The 21,257-nt window shown below is 46.8% G+C and overlaps 1 protein-coding gene across 3 annotated transcripts in view; it reads left to right on the forward strand.

The window, feature by feature from the left end:
* Positions 1 to 4,354: 4,354 nt before the first annotated feature.
* Positions 4,355 to 21,257, forward strand: part of XPO6 (exportin 6) — a 113,688-nt gene continuing 96,785 nt past the window's right edge. For all 3 annotated transcript variants that reach the window (XM_030799320.1, XM_030799314.1, XM_030799306.1), the window contains exon 1: positions 4,355 to 5,020. In XM_030799320.1, coding sequence (XP_030655180.1) covers positions 5,018 to 5,020 — 3 coding nt within the window. In that variant the 5' untranslated portion in view covers positions 4,355 to 5,017. The remainder of the gene's footprint in view (positions 5,021 to 21,257) is intronic.

Raw genomic sequence — 21,257 nt, forward strand, 5'->3', positions numbered from 1 at the left:
GTGCAATCTCGGCTCACTGCAATCTCCGCCTCCTGGGTTCAAGCAATTCTCCTGCCTCAGCCTCCTGAGTAGCTGGGACTACAGGTGCCTGCCACCATGCCCAGCTAATTTTTTTTTTTTTTTTTTTTTTTTTTGAGATGGAGTTTCGCTCTGGTTGCCCAGGCTGGAGTGCAATGGTGCGATCTCAGCTCACCACAACCTCTGCCTCCTGGGTTCAAGCGATTCTCCTGCCTCAGCATCCCAAGTAGCTAGGATTACAGGCATGCGCCACCACGCCTGGCTAATTTTTTGTATTTTTAGTAGAGACGGGGTTTCTCCATATTGGCTAGGCTGGTCTTGAACTCTTGACCTTAGGTGTTCCACCCACCTTGGCCTCCCAAAGTGCTGGGATTGCAGGCATGAGCCACCATGCCCGGCCTAATTTTTGTATTTTTAAGTAGAGATGGGGTTTCACCAGTTGGCCAGGCTGGTCTCAAACTGCTGACCTCAAGCGATCCATCCACCTTGGCCTCCCAAAGTGTTGGGGATTACAGGTGTGAGCCACTGTGCCCGGCCAAAAGGTGCTCTCTTTTGCCGGATTTGAACCGGGAATTTTGTGGCCCTGGCTGCTCCTGGCAACCACCTTGACAATAAGCCTGATAATGGAGAAGAGCAGAGCAAGAAAGTCCTAGAAGAATGGCTGGGAGGTGGTGGCTCATGCCTGTAACCCCAGCACTTTGGGAGGTCAAGGTGGGCAGATCACTTGAGCTCAGGAGTTGGAGACTAGCCTAGGCAACACAGTGAGACATTGTCTTTGCTGTGAAAAAAAAAAAAAAACAACAAAAAACAGTTGGGCATAGTGGCGCACACCTGTAGTCCCAGCTAATTGGGAGGTTAAGGTGAGAGGCTTGCTTGAGCTTGGGAGGTCGAGACTGCAGTGAGCTGTGACTGCGCCACTGCACTCTAGCATGGAGAACAGACTGAGACCCTGTCTCAAAAAAACAAAACAAAACAAAACAAAAAAACAAACACACACAAAACCACACACAGAAAAAAAGAAAATCCTAGAGGAATGGATCTAGGCCTCCCATCACACCTAGCTAGAAGCTAATGAATCTCTGGAAGTCCAGTCATGCAAGTGATGTAACCCAAAGGCATACCCTTAAGTGAGTCAGTTGCATTTCTGTTATCTCATTCAATTTTACAGTAAGGAAACCAAGACTTCGAGAGTCAATTACTCAAGATACCTTAGCTAGTGAAGTTAAGAGCTGGATTCCACTCCAAATGAGTCTCATCCCAAAGCTTTTGCTCATCCTACTAAACTGAGCCAAGAAAGTGACTTGGCCTCCGTTCTGATTCATCGGCTTACCTACTGAGATGGCTTCTCTTGTACATGCTGTTTCTACTGCCTAGAATGTTCTATGCCCCCTCTCTTTGCCTAGCAAACTCCTACTCTTTTAAGGCCAAAGCTTAAAGAAATGTCACTTCCTGACTTCCTCCCCGTCCTAATCCGCCAGATTATTTTAGATCCCTTGGCCTTACTAGCGTGTAAACTATATTAAAGTTATATAGCCGGGCGTGGTGGCTCAAGCCTGTAATCCCAGCACTTTGGGAGGCCGAGGCGGGCGGATCACGAGGTCAGGAGATCGAGACCATCCTGGCTAACACGGTGAAACCCCGTCTCTACTAAAAATACAAAAAAAAAAAAAAAAAATTAGCCGGGCGTGTTGGCGGGCGCCTGTAGTCCCAGCTACTCGGAGAGGCTGAGGCAGGAGAATGGCGTGAACCCGGGAGGCGGAGCTTGCAGTGAGCCGAGATCGCGCCACTGCACTCTAGCCTGGGGGACAGAGCAAGACTCCGTCTCAAAAAAAAAAAAAAAAAATAAAGTTATATAATGTTAGTTTCAATTTTTCCTTCATTGCTCTTATCACAATAACTGATCCATTATTGTATAATATTTTACAAATAATTTGTCTTTAAATTCCATAAGGGCACACATGTATTTGTTTTGCTCAGCATTGAATCCTTGAAATAGTGACTGTCACTTAGTGGGCAACAATAAAGATTTGATAAAATAAATGTGCTTGAGGCTGGGCATGGTGGCTCATGCCTGTAATCCTAGAACTTTGGGAGGTCGAGGTGGGCGCATCACTTGAGGTCAGGAGTTTGAGACCAGCCTGGCCAACATGGTGAAACCCCGTCTCTACTGAAAATACAAAAAATTAGCCGGGTGTGGTGGTGGGCACCTGTAATCCCAGCTACTTGGGAGGCTGAGGCGGGAGAATTGCTTGAACCCAGGAGGCGGACGTTGCAGTGAGCCGAGATCATGCCACTGCACTCCAGCCTGGGCAACAAGAGCGAAACTCTGTCTCACAAAAAAAAAAAAGAAAAAGTGCTTGAGACCAGGAGTTTGAGGCTGCAGTGAGCCATGATCATGTCACTGCAACAGAGTGAGACCCTTTCTCCAAAACAACAACAACAACAACAACAACAACAACAACAACAACAAAAAACCCCCTGAAAGCTATGCTTTCAGTGGTAAAGTGTTGTATCAGTGGTTCTCCAAATGTGGTATCTAGATCTGCAGCATCAGCTTCATTTGGGAGCTTGTTAGAAATGCAAATTATTCAGCCCCATCTCAAACCTACTGGATGGGAAAGTCTATGAGTGGAGTGAGTAATCTTTGTTTTAACAGTCCTTCTGGGTGAATTGATTCAGATCACACTGAGGTTTGACAGGAAAGCAAAATAGCTCAGGGAAGTCTGAGTTATGTGAAGTATGCAAAATTTGTCAGGTCCACCGAGACTTGCGTATGGGAGTTCGGGCACACTCCCACCTCCACATGCCCGGGGACAATTGTTTAAAGATATTTTGTTCCAGACTAGCTGCCTCCCCCATTTCCTTCAGGTTCCTGAAATTTGTGATACAAAAAACAATGTATAGGCAATAGCTTATGTTATTTTTTTCGCCTTTCTCACCATTCCTATTCAACCTTACGTTATGCCTCTTTTTTCCTTAGAAACCCACTTGAAGCCAGGCGGGACGGCTCACGCCTGTAATCCCAGCACTTTGGGAGGCCGAGGCTGGCGGATCACCTGAGGTTGGGAGTTCAAGACCAGCCTGGCCACTATGGTGAAACCCCGTTTCTACTAAAAATAAAAAAAAGCTGGGCATCATGGCGGGTGCCTGTAGTCCTAGCTACTCGGGAGGCTGAGGCAAGATAATTGTTTGAACCCGGGAGGCGGAGGTTGCAGTGAGCCGAGATTGCACCATTGCACTCCAGCCTGGGCGACAGAGCGAGACTCCGTCTCAAATAACAACAACAACAACAACAACAACAACAACAACAAACTACACTCTTAGCCTGGGCGACAGAGCAAGACCCTGTCTTAAAAACAAACAACAAACAAGAAAACCCCATTTGTAACTGCCACTAATTGGACTATACTTCTGGTGGGCCATCTTCAAGTTTGGGCTTGAATAAACCCTATACTTAAATACTATTTTCTCAATCTCGTTATTTAAGGTTAACAAGGGCCATTGGGTTATATAGATTTGCTCCAATCTACGTAGTACGCACACCCGCGGGCTCAACCTCAGCCGTTTGGGATAGTTTCTTGACTCTGTTTCTTAAAATTAGCACTTTCAGCCTGGCTGGATGACTCACACCTGTAATCCCAGCACTTTGGAAGGCTGAGGCAGGAAAGCTGCTTGAGCCCAGGAGTTCCAGACCAGCCCGAGCATCAAAAGGAGACCTCATCTCTGCAAAAAATAAAAAAAATTTAGCTGGGTATGGTGGCATGCCGGGAGGTTGAGGCTGCAGTGAGCCATGATTGTGCTACCGCACTCCAGCCTGGGCAACAGAGCAAGACCCTGTCCCTAAAAATAAAATAAAACAAAATAAAGATGAGCACTTTCACGAGTAAAGTGGATTGGAGGATAGGAACAGGAATCCAACACATTCTCTGCCTCTCTCAGCACCTTGACTATAGAAGTTAGGTTTATCTCCCCGGTCCTAGCATCCACAGCAGGGCCTGGAATATAGTAGGGCAAGAGTGTGTGTACTGCATGAATGTAAGCTCCATGGGGCCGCGTGCCGCCACGCTGCCAGCTCGATGCTCCGCACGTGAAAGGCACTCACTAAAGCTTTGCGAAATGAATGGGCGAAGAAAGCGAAACAGAAACCACGCCTTTACTAAAATGGCAGCCCGAGCTCCCTTTACCAAGATGGCTGCCGGCCCGCGTGGACAGACGGGCGGTGGGCGCAGGGGGCGGGGCAAGAGAGGGCGTGACAAGAAGGCGGGGCCAGTGGGAGCCGTCAGGTGCGGCCCCGCCCTCCGCCCTCCGCCCGCTCCCCCCGCTCTCCCCGCTCGATTCCGGATTGGTCCGGTTCCAGCGCCGCAGCCCGGCGGCCGCGCTGTGGGGCCGCCCGGCGCTCGCCACTTCCGGCGCTTTGGGGCTGTTGGTCGGGGGCGGTCGCGCGGTACTAGCGGGCGGCTCCAGGGCGGGCGCGCGCGGGGATGCTCTGGGGGGCGGCGGCGGCGGTCGTGTGGGTTGAGGCTGCGAGGACAGCGCGGGCCCCCGGGCCTCTCCCCTGAGCCGGCCGCCTGGGCCGCGCAGTCGAGGCCCGTCAGCCTCCGCCCGTTCAGCCTCGGGGCCGGGCCCGCCGCCACCTCTGCTCGCGGAGGCCGGGGAGCCCCTGCCTGGGCCCGCAGCCTCCCCCGCGGGGGTCGGGCCCGGGCGGGGGTCCCGAGCTGCTGCCCTCCTCGCCGGCATCCGAGCCTCATTTCCTGCTTTTCCAGTTTCCTTGGGGAGGGGCGGGTGGGTCTGGATGAATTGTCTCGGGGGCCCCCGATGAGGCGACCCGGGCGGCCCTGCCCTTTTTAGAGGGTCCCCTCGGGGCCCGGTGGGGAAGGGGTTGTCTTTGCATGGGTGGGGGACTTCCCGAGTCTGCCGGGACCATGACCTGAACTGTGCGAGCGGGACGTGTCCGAAGCCCAAGAACCAGCTCATCTGAGCCGCCCCCTCCCCGGCCAGCATGGTAAGTGGGATTGGAGCCCCCTTCCCTCCTCGGGTGCCCTACCGGAGGGGTGGGAACGGGCCCCGGGGCTGCTGAGCCATCGCTTCTCTCCCCATGGCGGGGAGAGGCGCGTGCGGAGCCTGGCCGGTGACACATGCGTGCAGAGTGTGCAGCCCCGGCCCTGCGCTCCCATCCCCCCAGGGATGATGGCTCAGGCCTGGGAGGGCCCTGGGAGGGCCCTGGGAGCGCAGCAGGCACAACCCTTGCATCTGGTGTTTGCCTCCTGCAGCTCCTCCGGACAATAACTATCGTTTATTGAGGGCTTACTGCTTGCCAAGGCCCTGCGCGAAGTGATTGACAGTACAGTAGTATTTAATGATCACACCAGCCCTCTGTTCGGAAGTGGGGAGACTGAGGCACGGAGCAATTAATCCCCCAGCTCAAGGTCAAGCGACTTTTTAACAGTGTTAAGATTTGAACCTAGGCATCTGACTTTGAACCTAGGCATCTGTAATACACTTAGAGAGCTGGGTGATTGTAGGAGAAACATCTCATCTAGCTGTAGGTTTATATATGGGGAAACTGAGAGAGGGATTTACAGAGGTCACTTGCACAGGTGATGGCAAAGTCAGGAATGATCGTGATCTTTTGACACTGAGGCTGCTATTCTGTATGCTCTGATCTCTGCTGAAGATACCTTCCACGTTTTCTAGACCGATACTTTCAATACTCCCCTAAATGTGTGTACCCACATCTCTTTGTTAAGCATTTGTCTTTTTGCTCTTGTAATTATTTCTGAGCCTTATCTGTCCATTGCGGTAGACACAGCTCCTTCAAAGACCAAATTGTCTGAACGCTTATCTGCTCCAGCTCCTCGCACATAGTAAGCCCTTAGTGAGTACTGGATCACCCAGCCTGTGGTTGAGCACCTCGAGGAGTGGAGCTGTTCTCCTCAGTTTCACCCATTTTACCCCTGCCACGTTAGTGGTATAATAGAGAAAGGGACATAGCTACATCTTTTGTGATACAGACCTTAAGGCCTGTGGAATTTTCGAAACATTCAAGGGGCCTGTGGGTAGTGTGTAGGTCCTGAGATATGGAGCTTACAGCCAGCTGGGTAAAGTACACCATTAATGCTGAGCAGCACCGTATAGTATATGCTATACGTATAGTGTATGTGTTTTGTTTTTATTTTTTTTGAGACAGGGTCTTGCTTTGTTTCCTAGGCTGGAGTGCAATGGCACGTTCATGGCTCACTGCAGCCTCGACCTCCTGGGCTCAAGCAGTCCTCCCACCTTAGCCTCCCAAGTAGCTGGGAATGCAGGCAAGTGCCACCATGCCTGGCTAATTTTTTGTGGAGATGAGGTCTCACCATGTTCCCCAGGCTGGTCTTGAACCTGAGCCCAAGTGATCCGTCCTCCTCAGCCTCCCAAAGTGCTGGAATTACAGGCGTGAGCCACTGCGCACAGCTGAGTCTATATATTTTAACATATATATTACACAGTATGAATTGTGGCAAATCAGTTAAGCTCTCAGTTCCAATTTCCTCAACTATGAAATTTGGGGATAGGAATTCTCTAAAGAGTAATCTAGAGGTATGAGGTATAACATTTAGTGGTTGATGAAAGTAGCACTCATTCCTTCCTTCATTTATTCTTTCAGTAATGCTTTTTTTTTTTTTTTTTTTTTTTTGAGATGGAGTTTAGTTCTTGTTGCCCAGGCTGGAGTGCAGTGGTGCAGTCTCAGCTCACTGCAACTTGTGCCTCCCAGGTTCAAGTGATTCTCCTGCCTCAGCCTCCCGAGTAGCTGGGATTATAGGCATGCACCACCATGCCCGGCTAAATTTTGTATTTTTAGTAGAGATGGGGTTTCACCACGTTGGTCAGGCTGGTCTCGAACTCCTGACCTCAGGTGATCCACCCGCCTCGGCCTCCCAAAGTGCTGAGATTACATGCGTGAGCCATCACGCCCGGCCTCAATATACTTCTTAAGTTTTGTTTTTTAATTGTAGTAAAATATACATAATTAAAATTTGCCATTTTAACTATTTTTAAGTGTACAGTTCAGTGACATTAAGAACATTCACCTTGTTGTGCAACCATCACCACCATATATCTCCAAAGGTTTTTTCCCAAAACAACCTATACCCCTCTTTTTTCAGTCTCTCCCCTGCCCTACTTTAGTTTCTATTTCTATGAATTTGACTACTTCAGGTAGCTCATGTAAGTGGAGTCATGAAGTATTTGGCCTGTTGTGACTGGCTTATTTCACATGGCACAGTGTTCTCAAGCTTCATCCGTGTCGTGGCGTGTGTCAGAGCTTCCTTCCTTTTGAAGGCTGAATTCCATTGTGAGTATGTGCTACATTTCGTATATCCTTTCATCCTTCAGTGGATACCTGGGTTGCTTCCACCCTTTGGCTATTGTGAATAATACTGCTATGAATATGGGTGTACAAATCTTATAAGTGAATCTTCAGTAGCCACCACCATATACCAGTGCCTAGGGCGTGTACAGATGAACAAGACACATGTTCCTCCCCTTGGGAAACTTACAGCATTGCTTTAGGACCCTTGGACAGAATTTTGTTATTGACTGAGCTAGCCCAGAACCCTTGTATTCAGGTTTTATTTTAATTGGTAGTCAGTAGAGCATCATGGGAATGACCACCTTTGAGTAATGAATTGTAAAGTAGTTGGCTTCATGAACTCCATGTGCATTTTTTCTGAGGTGTATTGCAAGTCAAAGTTTTCGTCACCTAGACCTCAGTTATGTAAGTACACAGGGGGTGGCCATAGTTGATGTGAATAGGATTGTCCTTTTTGTGTCACTGACACAGTGGTTCATCTGTAGATATCCTAGGGTCAGGGGCTTGGGTAGGGTAGGCCCTGCCCCCCAAAGGTAAGGAAACTATTGCCTGGCTGGTGTCTTACAGGCGGAGGGTCTTTTCCCTGGGATCCCAGCTCTTTATTCCAGGAAATTATTTCCTCTCCATTTCTTGCTGACTTAACATTTTTACTTTTAAGGGTATTAGTTGGCATAAGTTTGAGCCTTTTTAATATCTTTTTAAATCTTCAACTCTAATAAGACTTGAAAGTGGCATATTGTGATAAAAACTACCACTTATTAAGCATCTTTGATGTGCTAGCTATTCTTCACTCATTACTTGTTTTTTCTTTCTTTTTTTTGAGACGGAGTCTTGCTCTGTCACCCAGGCTGGAGTGTAGTGGTGTGATCTTGGATCACTACAACCTCTGCCTCCTGGATTCAAATGATTCTCCAGCCTCAGCCTCCTGAGTAGCTGGGATTACAGGCACCTGCCATCACGCCCGGCTAGTTTTTTTTTTTGTTTGTTTGTTTGTTTTTTGTACTTTTAGTAGAGATGGGGTTTCACCAGGTTGGCCAGGCTGGTCTCGAACGCCTGACCTCAGGTGATCCATTCGCCTTGGCCTCCCAAAGTTCTTGTATTATAGGTGTGAGCCACTGCGCCTGGCCTACTTTTTCTCTCAGTCATTCGGTGTCAGTAAACCCCACTAACTCTGCTAGGTTCCACTATGGCTGTTTCTGCCAGAGCGGGAGATGGACAGACCTGCTCTAGGATTCCTAGCTGACAAGTGGTGGAGTTGGCATTTAGACCCAAAGTGCTCTACTCCTGAGCCTGTGCTCTTTGGGTGCTGCCTCATGGGAAGGAAGATCAGGAGAGTCCTCCACCTGTATTTTGTTTGGCTTAGAGATAGATAGTGGTGGGGCATAGGGAGTATGGGGAATTTTGTTTACACTATTCCTGTTGACCTTCACATTTGGAACCAGTTTAAAAATATTCATAGTTGCAGTATAGAATTACAGAAAGAGCTAGCATACTTTAGCTGTATTTGATTAAATCATTTTTGGTTGCATTCCCATGGATTCTTAAGTGGTGTGACATATTAGAGGTTCCCATTACTTTGCTGAGAAATTATTACCTAGTATTGAGTGAGCTGTTGCTTAATATGAAAATTGTGTGCAAAATTGAGTTTTTGCTTATATTAGCATTTCTTTTTTAGTTGCTTAGAAATTGAATTGCCTGCTAAGGTTTCTTTTCTTTTTTTTTTTTTTTTTTTGAGACGGTGTCTTGCTCTTTCATCCAGGCTGGAGTGCAATGGTACGATCTTGGCTTACTGCAACATCTGCCTCCCAGGTTCAAGCGATTCTCCTGCCTTAGCCTCCTGAGTAGCTGGGATTACAGGCACCCACCACCATACCCGGCTAATTTTTGTGTTTTTTTTTTTTTTTTTTTGAGACGGAGTATCGCTCTGTCGCCCAGGCTGGAGTGCAGTGGCTCAATCTCGGCTCACTGCAAGCTCCGCCTCCCGGGTTCACGCCATTCTCCTGCCTCAGCCTCTCCGAGTAGCTGGGACTACAGGCGCCCGCCACCACGCCCGGCTAATTTTTTGTATTTTTTTAGTAGAGACGGGGTTTCACCGTGGTCTCGATCTCCTGACCTCGTGATCCGCCCGCCTCGGCCTCCCAAAGTGCTGGGATTACAAGCGTGAGCCACCGCGCCCGGCCTAATTTTTGTGTTTTTTAGTAGAGATGGGGTTTCACCACGTTGGTCAGGCTGGTCTCGAACTCCAGACCTCATGTGATCTGCCCACCTTGGCCTCCCAAAGTGCTGAGATTACAGGTGGGAGCCACCACACCTGGCCTTATTTTTTTAATATCAATTACCACGAGTGGCCCCTGTAATGGAGGCAGAATCAGAACTGAAATTTAGCCATTCACATGGCATGTCATCCACTTGTTCACCCACAGCATTGCCTTGTACCCCATGCTCTGAGAGGTACGAAGAAGACATGGGGGTGCAGGGAGATGGCAGGGAAAGGTTCAGCAGTGACCAGAGGTTTTGTATGTCAGTCACAGCATTAGAGAAAGTCTGGAGAAAAAGTTACCTTTCAAGAAATGACTTGAATAGCTTCTGAAAAAATTAGTATATGATATGGTTCAAATCACCTGATAAAACCAAAATGTGGTCAGCAAAATTAATGTAGTATAAAGAAATAGGTAGATTTAGCCAGAGTTTTTGTTATTGGTTTTTATTTTATTATATATTTATTATTTTTTGAGACAGGGTCTTGCTCTGTTGCTCTGTTGTCCAGGCTGGGGTGCAGCGGCACAGTCACAACTCATAGCGACCTCGATCTCCTGGTCTCAAGCAATCCTCCCACCTCAGCCTCCTCAGTAGCTGAGACTATAGGCCCATGCCGCCATGCCCAGCTAATTTTTTTATTTTTATTTTTTTGTAGAGAGTAGGGGTTGCTATGTTGCCCAGCCTACAATATAACAATATAATAGTTAATGTGTGTGTGTGTGTGTGTGTGTGTGTGTGTGTATATATATATATATATCGCTTTCTATATGCCAGGCGTCTTACATCTATGAACATATGAACCCATTTACCGTTCCAAACAACTGCAGGAGGTAGAGGCAGTTTTTTTTTTTTTTTTTTGAGACAGAGTCTTGCTCTGTCGCCTGGGCTGGAGTGCAGTGGCGTGATCTCGGCTCACTACAGTCTCCACCTCCTGGGTTCAAGCAATTCTCCTGCCTCAGCCTCCCGAGTAGCTGGGACTACAGGTACGCACCACCACGCCTGAATAATTTTTGTATTTTTAGTAGAGATGGGGTTTCACCATGTTGGCCAGGCTGGTCTTGAACTCCTGACCTCAGATGAGCCACCTGTCTGAGCCTCCCAAAGTGCTGGGATTACAGATGTGAACCACCGTGCCTGGCTTAAAGGCAGCTTTCATTTCACGTTTTATAGCTGACATTCAGTGCACTGAGAGGTTAGGCAACTTCCCAAGGTCACACAGCGAGTCACTGCTCATAACCGTTACACTTCCAGGGTAATATTTAATACTGCCCCTGCCCTCTGGGAGTCAGTTTAGTGGGGAAGATAAGACAACATACTGTGAAAATACAAGAGACTGTGATACAGGTGATAGTAGAAGAATGTGTTGGTGCAAAGGGGCATTGGTACAAAGATTGCATAGGTACTGACCTGAGAGAGATTGGCTGAGAAGAGTCAGGGAAGGCTTCCCAGGAGGGGATATTTGAGTCTTGAAGGATGAGGAAGAGTTTGACACTGGGACAAAGAAAGGGCCTTCCAAGTGAAAGTTTCTTGCAGACAGTTACAAAGGTCACATATATAGCAACAAAGATAATAGAAAATGATAGGTGTAAAGTGAGAGTGAAGGAAATAAACGTTTGTTGGGTGCGTAGGACTTTCTAGGGCTTTACATGCATACCTATGTACACATATACTTGTAGTACACAAACATGGTATTTTTTTTATCTGAAACTTTTACTCCTACTTTCCTGGGCCAGTTACTGCCCTATTTCTTTTTTCCCCTTTGCAACAAAACCCCAGGAAAGAGTGGCCTGTACTTGGTCTCTAATTCCTCACTTTCCCTTCGCTCATTAATTTTAGACATAGTATCTCGCCCTGTCGCCCAGGCTGGAGTGCAGTGGAGTGACCATAGTTCACAGCAGCCTTGAACTCCTGGGCTCAAGGGATCCCTCTGTCTAGGCCTCCCAAAATGCTGGGATTATAGATGTGAGCCCCCACGCCTGGCATTATTCTCTCTTAATCTCACTTATCAAGGTCCCTCCCACCAGTGTTGCTAAATCCAGTGGTTAGCTCTCAATCCCTATCTTACTGGATCTGTCAGTAGCATCAGACAAGTGGAATACCCCTTGTGCAGTTCAGCCTTTCGTCACTTGGCCACTGGGACACTAAGGTGTGTTCTTGGTTTTTCTCCTGTCGCGCAGGTTGTTTCTTCCTCATCTCATAGCCGGAACACTCTAGGCCTCGAACTTAGTGCCTTCATCCAGGACACCTATAACCCAACATTTCTCTCCTCAGCTCCATTCTCGAGTCTCCAGCTGCCTGCTTGACATCCAAGCTGGTTTGTGAGACGGGTCACATCTCCCCTCTAGCTCAGCTCCTTTAGCTCTCAGTGGCTGTGCTGCAGCTCCCTCGGTCTTCTTACTGCTCTTCAGACCTTCTGGGCATGTTCCTGCTCCAGGCCTTTGGCCTGGCTCCCTGCCTCTGCTTGGACCGCACTCTCCCTGAGAATCTGCTTGACTAAACCTTTAAGCCTCGAGTCAGTTTTCCAGTGGGGCCTACCCTCCCCACCCTGTTTAAAATGGTAATGCCACTTCAGCACTTCCAGTCCCTCACATCCTGCTTTACTTCTTTTTGTACAATTTTTTAACATTTTATATACTCAATGTTATTAACGAGGTCGGTCTTTTGTTGTCTTCCGCTAAAATGTTAGCTCCATAAAGCTAGGGAATCTCTCTTTTGTTCATGTATCCCAAGAGTCTAGAGCAATTCTTGGCATATTGGGCAATTAAATTGTGGTAGGGATATTGTTGAGGTCTTGGGTGTTCAAAGGGAGCTTTAGGGAGGGAGTAAACTAGGCTCCCTAGCAGTTTCAGAAGTTTGGGAGTTTCAGAAGAGAAGGATGTGAAGAAGTAGTTGGAGAGAAGGCTATCAGGGTAGTTTGTGGCTAGATGATGGAGGGTCTCCAGTACTACCCTAGGGAGTTTGGCTTTCTTTTGTTGGATGGTTTTTCCTTAAAGAAAACTCAATCTGCTGTGTGTAGGTTAGATTCGGGAAACCAGATGTTACACCATGCCTATGTGGATGTGACAAGGGCCTGCTTGTTCTTGCATGTGTAATTAGTGGTTGAGAGGAAGACCTGGGCAAGGGAGTTGTCACTTAAAACTGATTCCAGAGTTAAGAGATGAGGGAGAAGAAAAAGCACAAGCTGATTTTGGAAGCCTGTAACCTGGTGATTGGGAGTAGTAGAAAGTTTTAATCAGTTGGTGATTTGGATTTGGTAGGAATGGAAGCGATAACACGTAAACTGATAGGAAGAGATGACACGAGATGGGCCATGGGCTGATGGAATATGGGACGTGGCTATCTCTGTAGGTAGGTGAGCAGTCGTGGCGCTGTTGACATGAAGGTAATTGGCCCTGGGCAGGAGAAGGATGTTGAAGATCTTAAGTAGTTGCATTGTCAAACGTATCTATCTAAGCCAAGGAAGATGTGATGGCACAGGCTGTATTGAAAGGGTAGGAATTCCTGAAAGTGTGGTTGCCACTCTGCCTCTACTTTTTCAACCTCCCACCTCTCCTTTCTACAACCCATTGCAGACTGACTTTTTTTTTTTTTGAGATGGGGTCTTACTCTGTCGCCCAGGCTGGTGTGCAGTGGAGCAATCATGTCTCACTGCAGTCTCTAGCTCCTGGGGCTCACGTGATCCTCCCACCTCAGCCTCCTGAGTAGCTGGAACTATACGTATGCATCACCATGCCTGGGTAATTTTGTATTTTTTGTAGATACGAGGTTTCACCATGTTGCCCAGGCTGGCCTCGAGCTGCTGGGCTCAAGTGATCCTCCGGCCTCAGCCTCCCAAAGTGCTAGGATTACAGGCGTAAGCCACCGCTCCCAGCCAGCAGACTGACTTTTTGTCTTCACCACTTTTCAAGATTATGTGTAACCTGTGTGTGCTGAGTTCAGTTTAATGCATATTTTCAGTCCTTAGGTCATTTGACCTCTCTGTGTGGCCTTTGGCAGCCACTGATCTCCTTTTCTTGAAACACTTTTCTTCTTGGCTCCTGTGGCATCCATGATATTAGTCTCTTGGTTTAGCCTCCCATGGCTTCAGCTGTGACCCGTGTACCAATGAAAACTAAACCCTCACCAGCTGTAGATATCCAGTGTTCTGACAACATCAAATTAAATGTGTCTTAAACCAAATCCATCATCTTCCTCTCAGGTTAGTGCCTCCTCTGCCTTGCCCTGGTTCTGTTAATGACCTCATTTTCTAGCTAGTCAGACGATGAACCTGAGTCATCTTTAACTTCCTCTTCTATAGCGCCCCCCTCCCCCCGCTTCCAGACTTGTTGATGCTGCTGCTAACATATCTGTGTCCTGACCCTGACCTTTCCCTCCATTCCCTCTGCTTTGATCAGGCTGTCATTGTCTTTTGCTTTGGTTGTTGCTGTCATGACCTGTCCTGTCTTCCAGATTCTGCGTCCCTCTGTCCATCTTCCGTACTGCTGAGCTGCCTCATAGAGCTCAGATGTGATCATGCCACGTGAACCCCAGTCATTCAGAGCAGAGGGTTCCCACTGTTGTCAGAGACCAAGTTTTCATCATGGTAGAGTAACATGGGCCCTGAATTTTAAGTTTCTTACTTACTTTGAGGTCTCTCAGTAAGGATGAAGATGGTTCATTAAATACTTAAAGTGATTTACTTGGAATATCTTTGAAAGACTTCCCAAAGTACACCTTGTTTTCCAGCCACAGCAAACCATTTGTCATTCCCAGAACACTCAGTGCACTTTCATACTTGTCTGCCTTTGCTGATGCTGTTCCCTCTGCTCTAGCGCCCTTTTCTTTCTTGCAAATGAAACACGTGACATCTCAAGGTTACCATAAACATTACCTCTCTGAGGCTTTCTAGCTGCTAGTTTAACATAGGTCATCTTCGATTATAGTTTGGTATTTTTTGGCTTTTATTATTTTGATTTATTTGTTTTTGTTAATATAAGAATGACAAGACTACATTATTATTATTATCATTATTTTTGAGATGGAGTCTTGCTCTGTCGCCCAGACTGGAGTGCAGTGGTGTGATCTCGACTCACTACAAGCTCCGCCTCCCGGGTTCAAGCATTCTCCTGCCTCAGCCTCCTGAGTAGCTGGGACTGCAGGCGCACGCCGCCACGCCTGGCTAATTTTTTTGTATTTTTAGTAGAGATGGGGTTTCACCGTGTTAGCCAGGATGGTCTCCATCTCCTGACCTCGTGATCCACCCGCCTCAGCCTCCCAAAGTGCTGGGATTACAGGCATGAGCCACCGTGCCCGGCCAAGACTACATTCTTACAGTAAGTGTCAGACAGTTCAGAAGTTTCAAGAGCAAAATGTGGAACTCTTGCCTCCTTCCCCACTCCCTCCTCCTCCTTCCCACTCCAAGCCTGGGGATGAGGAGGATTAGTTCTTTCTCTTTAAGAGCCCATAGCAGAGTGTATCTTACTCTGCTTTGCCTCTCTAGTGCCTCGTAAGCATTCAGCAGATACGTGAGTAATTAAGAGTCAGGTATAAAAATAAACCCAAGCAGGTCAAGGTGGGCCCTTGAGGTTAGTAAATGATAGTGATAGTATTTGGAGAGGGTGGTAAGAGTGAAATAGAGTATGAATGTAGTAAGACCTTGTATTTCCAAAATCCATGCAACCAGCAAGCTCAGATAACTGTATTTTTCCCCCCGGTGGATGGAGATGGGCAGCAGGTGAGCAAGGGAAGTTGTCAGAACAAGTGCTGGGGGGGTGGTGTGCTTACTGGGGAGCCCCAAAGCTAATTACTACTGGGAGAACCGCTGAGGAACAACGAGGAGTGGGAGTGGGGTGAGGTGAGGTCCTTGTGGATCTTAACCAAGGAAAGACACAGGGCAGAGAAGTGAGGGGGTGAAAGAGACTAATGGGAAGGGAAGGAAACGGGCATAGAGAGAGAAAAGGTCTGTGTTTCATAATTGCACTCTGTGCTAGTCATTGTTAAGGGGCCCTCATGCATACTGCGTAGGGTACTTGATTTAATCTCTCACAGCCACCCTGCCAGGTAGGTATTATGTTCCCATTTTATAGTTGAGTAAGATAAGGATGCTGAGGCCCAGGGAGGGTAATGCTAAGTAACTTGTCCAAAGTTACCTAGTGTTCTCTTCAGCTGGGCTAAGAAAATGAAAAACCAAAAAAACAGAAATCAGAATTACCTAGTGAGTTGACAGAGCCAGGATTCAGTTCTAAGGTTCCAACTCCAAGGCCCATGTTTTTTCTAGATCACTAGGTTCTTTTTTATGAGACGGAATCTTTACCTGTTGCCCAGGCTGGAGTGCAATGGTGCGATCTTGGCTCACTGCACTCCAGCCTGGGTGACAGACGAAACTCCGTCTCAAAAAAAAAGAAAGAAAGAAAAAGTAGTATGACTTGAGGGCACAGTGGTAGCTGGTCCATATTACAGGACATCAACAAAAAGGAAGATTGCTTGATTTCTTTGAGTTTTAATTCAGGTAAGCCCATTAGGCTTAGCATATGCAATAAGTTCATTTCCATTAGAGCAGCCTGCTGCTGTTTTATATGAAGGTTATAATGAAAAAGATCTCTGGCCTAGGGCTCCCTGAAAAGTTAAGGGTATTTTCTGAGCTGGAAGAAAAATCGTTGGTTTCTAAACTCAATAATAATCAGACCTGAGAAGTTCTGTCCTTTCTTTTCTGTTTTTTTTTTTTGAGCTAGAGTCTCCCTCTGTTTCGCCCAGGCTGGGGCGTAGTGGCGTGATCTTGGCTGTCTGCAACCTCTGTCTCCGGATTCAAGCGATTCTCCTGCCTCAGCCTCCCGAGTAGATGGGATTACAGGTGCCCACCACCATGCCTGGCTAATTTTTGTATTTTTAGTAGAGACAGGGTTTCACCATGTTGGGCAGGCTGGTCTCGAACTCCTGACCTCAGGTAATCCACTGCCTTGGCCTCCCAAAGTGCTGGGATTACAGGAGTGAGCCACCGTGCCTGGCCCAGGGAAGGCCTTTTAAAAAATTCATGAGGAGGCCAGGTGCAGTGGCTCATGCCTGTAATCCCAGCACTTTGGGAGGCCAAGGTGGGCGGATCACAAGGTCAGGCGTTCGAGACCAGCCTGGCCAACATAAGTGAAACCCATTAGCCAGGCCTGGTGGTGGGTGCCTGTAATCCCAGCTACTTGGGAGGCTGAGGCAGGAGAATCACTTGAACCCAGGAGGTGGAGGTTGTAGTGGGCTGAGATTGCACCATTGCACTTTAGCCTGGGTGACAGAGCAAGACTCTGTCTCAAAATAAAAAGGCCGGGCGTGGTGGCTCACTCCTGTAATCCCAGCACTTTGGGAGGCCGAGGCAGGTGGATCACCTGAGGTCAGGAGTTTGAGACCAGCCTGACCAACATGGCGAAACCTGTCTCTACTAAAAAAATAGAAAAATTAGCTGGACGTGGTGGTGGGCACCTGTAATCCCAGCTACTCAGGAGGGTGAGGTAGGAGAATTGCTTGAACTCGGGAGGTGGAGGTTGTAGTGAGCCAAGTGCTTTGTTATTGTCCAGGAAATTATTCATCTGCATTTTGTTTTTAGAGAAAGATAAATTGAGTGATCTATCAAGGATTTTTTAATTTTAGGGGCACATGTCATCAGGACCTCCTGAGGCTGTGTCATGGGCTCATGTCCTTTCAAATAAAAAAAATTTTATAAAAAGTTTGTTTATTTAATTTAATTTCATCTTTTTGAGACGGAGTTTCACTCTTGTTGCCCAGGCTGGAGTGCAATGGCACGATCTCAGCTCACTGCAACCTCCACCTTCTGGGTTCAAGCGATTCTCCTGCCTTAGCCTCCCAAGTAGCTGGGATTACATGTGACACCACACCCGGCTAATTTTTATATTTTTAGTAGAGATGGGGTTTCACCAGGTTGGCCAGGCTGGTCTCAAACTCTCAGCCTCAGGTAATCCGCCCACCTCGGCCTCCCAAAGTGCTGGGATTACATGTGTGAGCCACTGCGCCTGGCCAGATTTATTTATTTTAAATATGTAATTTTGAGATAATGTAAGACTTATAGAAGAGTTGCAGACATAGTATAGGGAGTTTTTGTAAGCTCGTCTCCCATAGGTACTTACTAACAAACAACAAAACTGCAGCAGCCAAGCCCTCCAACATTTGTGACCAACAATTTATTTTTTAAAAACTTTCTTTTTTTTTTTTTTAATTTAAAAATTATTATTTTTTTTCTTGTATCAAGATAGGATCTCTTGCCCAGGCTAGTTTTAAAATCCTGGGCTCAAGCAATCCTCCTGCTTTGGCCTTCCAAAGTGCTGGGATTACAGGTGTTCCTGGCCTTGTGACCAATAATTTAGCTCAGTTTCTGTGCCTTCTTTATTCTAGTACTGCTAGACAATTAAAGTAGGTACTGATGCTACTGTAGAAACACAAAATCTTCTCTGACACTTCTTGATTTTGCTTAGTTGTTATTATCCTGATTGTAAAAAGTATTTTGAACTCTAGAATATTTGATAATTAAAAAAAAAATTACCACCGTTGGGTTCAATCTCTAATAACATTTTGATTTGCTTCCTTCTAGTCTTTTTTCCTATTTACTTTTTCAATATGGTTGAGATTACACTGTCAATGCACTTTTTTCTTCTGCCTTTTCCACTTTATAGCGTAAGTGGCTTTTCAAATCATTAAATATTTTATAAATATTTGCAATGGCTTTATAATACCGCATTGCATGGATTCTTAAGCAGTTCATTGTTCTGTTTTTTGCCATGGTAAATAATAATGTGATTAATGTCTTTGCGAAAAGCTTTGTATGTATTTTAGAAAATTGCCTTAGGATAGATTCCCAGAAAGGCCCAAGGGTATGAAGGTTTTTTTTTTTTTTTTTTTTTAATAAACTTAGATGTAGTCTGAACAATTTTTTTTTTTTTTTAGACAGATGCTCAGGCTGGAGTGCAGTGGCGTGATCTTGGCTCACTGTAAACTCCACCTCCCAGGTTCAAGCGGTTTTCCTGCCTCAGCCTCCTGAGTAGCTGGTACTACAGGCTCACGCCACCACACCTGGTTAATTTTTGTATTTTTAGTAAAGACAAGGTTTCACCATGTTGACCAGGCTGGTCTCTAACTCCTGACCTCAAGTGGTCCGCCCGCCTCAGCCTCTCAAAGTGCTGGGATTACAGGTGTGAGCCACCACGCCTGGCCATGTTTGACTGGGATCCTTGGGTGTGGGGAGATGTGTTTTTAGGTGAGTGGTTTTCATGGTTCCGTATACATATATGTATAGAGCTTATTCACTGTTTTTCTTAGTTAGAAGGTGTTCTGCAATGTGGATGTACCTTATTTAACCAATCCTGCCTTGATGGAAATTTAAGTTGTGCCCAGTCTTTTGTTTTACAAACAGCATTGACATGAAGATCCTTTACACCTAAGCTTTGGAGGAAAAATCACCAAAAGTGTATTGCTGGGTGAAGTTGTCTTTGTGTTTGAAATTTAATAAATATTGCTGACTTGTCTTCCACTGAGGTGGCACCAGTTGTCTTGCCATCCCTGTATGAGAGTGAAAGATGTAATTTCAGCTCATTGTGGTCGGTGTCATGTTGAAGCCCACAAGGAGTGAGGAGCTCTGAGGGTGGGGATGGGGGGACTGCATTAGGCTTCACAGAGGTGGGGACCTTTTCGAGGAGTCAGGAGCATCCTAGATAGAGGAAATGGCGTGTATGAAGACATGAAACTGTTATGTGGAGAGAAAAGGGTGAGTTTGGGTTTGGCTGAGGCAGAGGGTGGGTGAGTGGCTGTGGATGGTGAAGTGGGGACAGTAAGTCAGCTAGGTTAGGGCCAGTTGATGAAGTGGTTTAATCACCCCTGGTGGTCAGGTAGCAAAGACCCTGGGCGGCAGTGGTGATGGGGCTTGCAGTTGAAAGATACTTGAGAGAATGAACGGACCAGTCTTTTTAGCAACCATTTTTTACCCCCCAAAAACATTCTAGACTTATTAGAACCATAATCACAAAGCTGGGAAGGGCTTTAGTGCAGGGCTTTTCTGGTGCTCTGTAGGCCCATAGTGATTCTTGGAGGTGTCACAGGTACTAGGTTTGGGAGTACAGACAGGCATTTGAGACCCCCTCCTCTACCCTTATTAATTAAGCAGTTTCTCATTTAGTCTGCTTTATATGGTGGGGTTCTATGCAATATTTCTTTCTTTAAAAAGAAAAAAAGTGTTTGCTGCTAGAATCATGAGTCTAGTCCCACATTCTTACTGTCCTGAACACAGATGGAGGCCTGTGGGATACGTTTTCATTCTTACATTCTTCGTTTGCAGCAGTGAGAGGTGATTTGTATATAAAAATGAAAGTGAAAAGGCATTTGGCATTCTTGGGATGTTTTTGAGCATTTAGCTAATTTTTTATGTAGGATTTTAATTTTGTTCCTTTTTTTTTTTTTTAAGCTCATTGACTCACCAGTGAAATATCTAGTGAAATAGTTTCACTCATTTATGGATGAGGGTGCTAAGGGATTTACATCCATTGATGTCATTCCCACAGCTACTTGGTGGGGGGGAGTACTGTTGAAAGTTCATTTTGCAAGTGAAGAAACTTGAGCTCCGAGAGGTTAGGTAATTTGCTCAGGGGCATGCAGATAAGTAATCAGGAAGTCATCATCAGATGCGACCTGCCTTGATTCCACAGCCCACACTCTTCAGTTCATACTAAGGCATTCCCAGGACAAGCGTACCCAGCCACCTGTTGGGGGTGGAAGGGCCCAGGAAAAAGAAGGGTGTTGGATTTCTGGTCAGTCTTGGCTTTGTGCTGGTGCCTATAGAAGGGGCAGAGCTGGGAGACGGACTGAGTCACTTCTAGCAAAATTGGTTGAGAATCCTGGGACAGGTGATGCGTGCTTGCTGTGCGGGGATTGAAGGCTCATGGAAAACCCCATGTAGAGTCATCATCTTCACTATCCAGGGATGTGAGCAAGGCCAAGGTCCTTGGCCGAGTACCTATTTCATTTCAACTGTGCACCGACTCTCTCCAGAAAGGCGCCATCTGCTTTCCTGCTGCTCACTGCCACCACAGCCACCACTACCACTGTTTTGCCTTTCTAATCCAGTGCCTTGCCAGTGGGGTGGAGGGATGGAACTGTGTGTAGTTCCAATATTACAATATAGTTTTTTATATTGTACAAGTTTTAGTTTATTAGTGGAACCCGGGCACATGAGAGTCCCTGGTTAGAGAGTTGCTTTGCAGCGTCTTCTCCCTTTGTGGCTAGTAATGATCTGCGGGGATGGGAGGAGCATTGAGAACCTATTGGTCATGAAGAGTCACTTCCTCCCGACACAGATCTCTGCTTGTGCAGCGCCCCCACACTTCCTGCGTAGTACGGTGCCCTCAGAGATCCCCCAGCAGCTGCCACCTCGGCAACATTATCTGTATTTGCAGGGATACTTAAGGACCCTTTGGCAATTGGCAGTGGTATTTTGAGAGCCTTTGAGGAATGTGACTGAACATGAATTTAGAAAAAGTAGAAAGGTGGCACTAGGTGTATTCAGAGGGAAAAGCTGGTGGCAACTTAGGGGGACTTAGCCTTTTTAAAAGCAGACCTGCACATGTTTACGTAAGAAGAACTTACAGTGAGGGAGAGATGACTGTATCAG

This window comes from Nomascus leucogenys, chromosome 2, assembly GCF_006542625.1.
Source record: "Nomascus leucogenys isolate Asia chromosome 2, Asia_NLE_v1, whole genome shotgun sequence".
In the NCBI taxonomy this organism is placed as follows: domain Eukaryota; kingdom Metazoa; phylum Chordata; class Mammalia; order Primates; family Hylobatidae; genus Nomascus; species Nomascus leucogenys.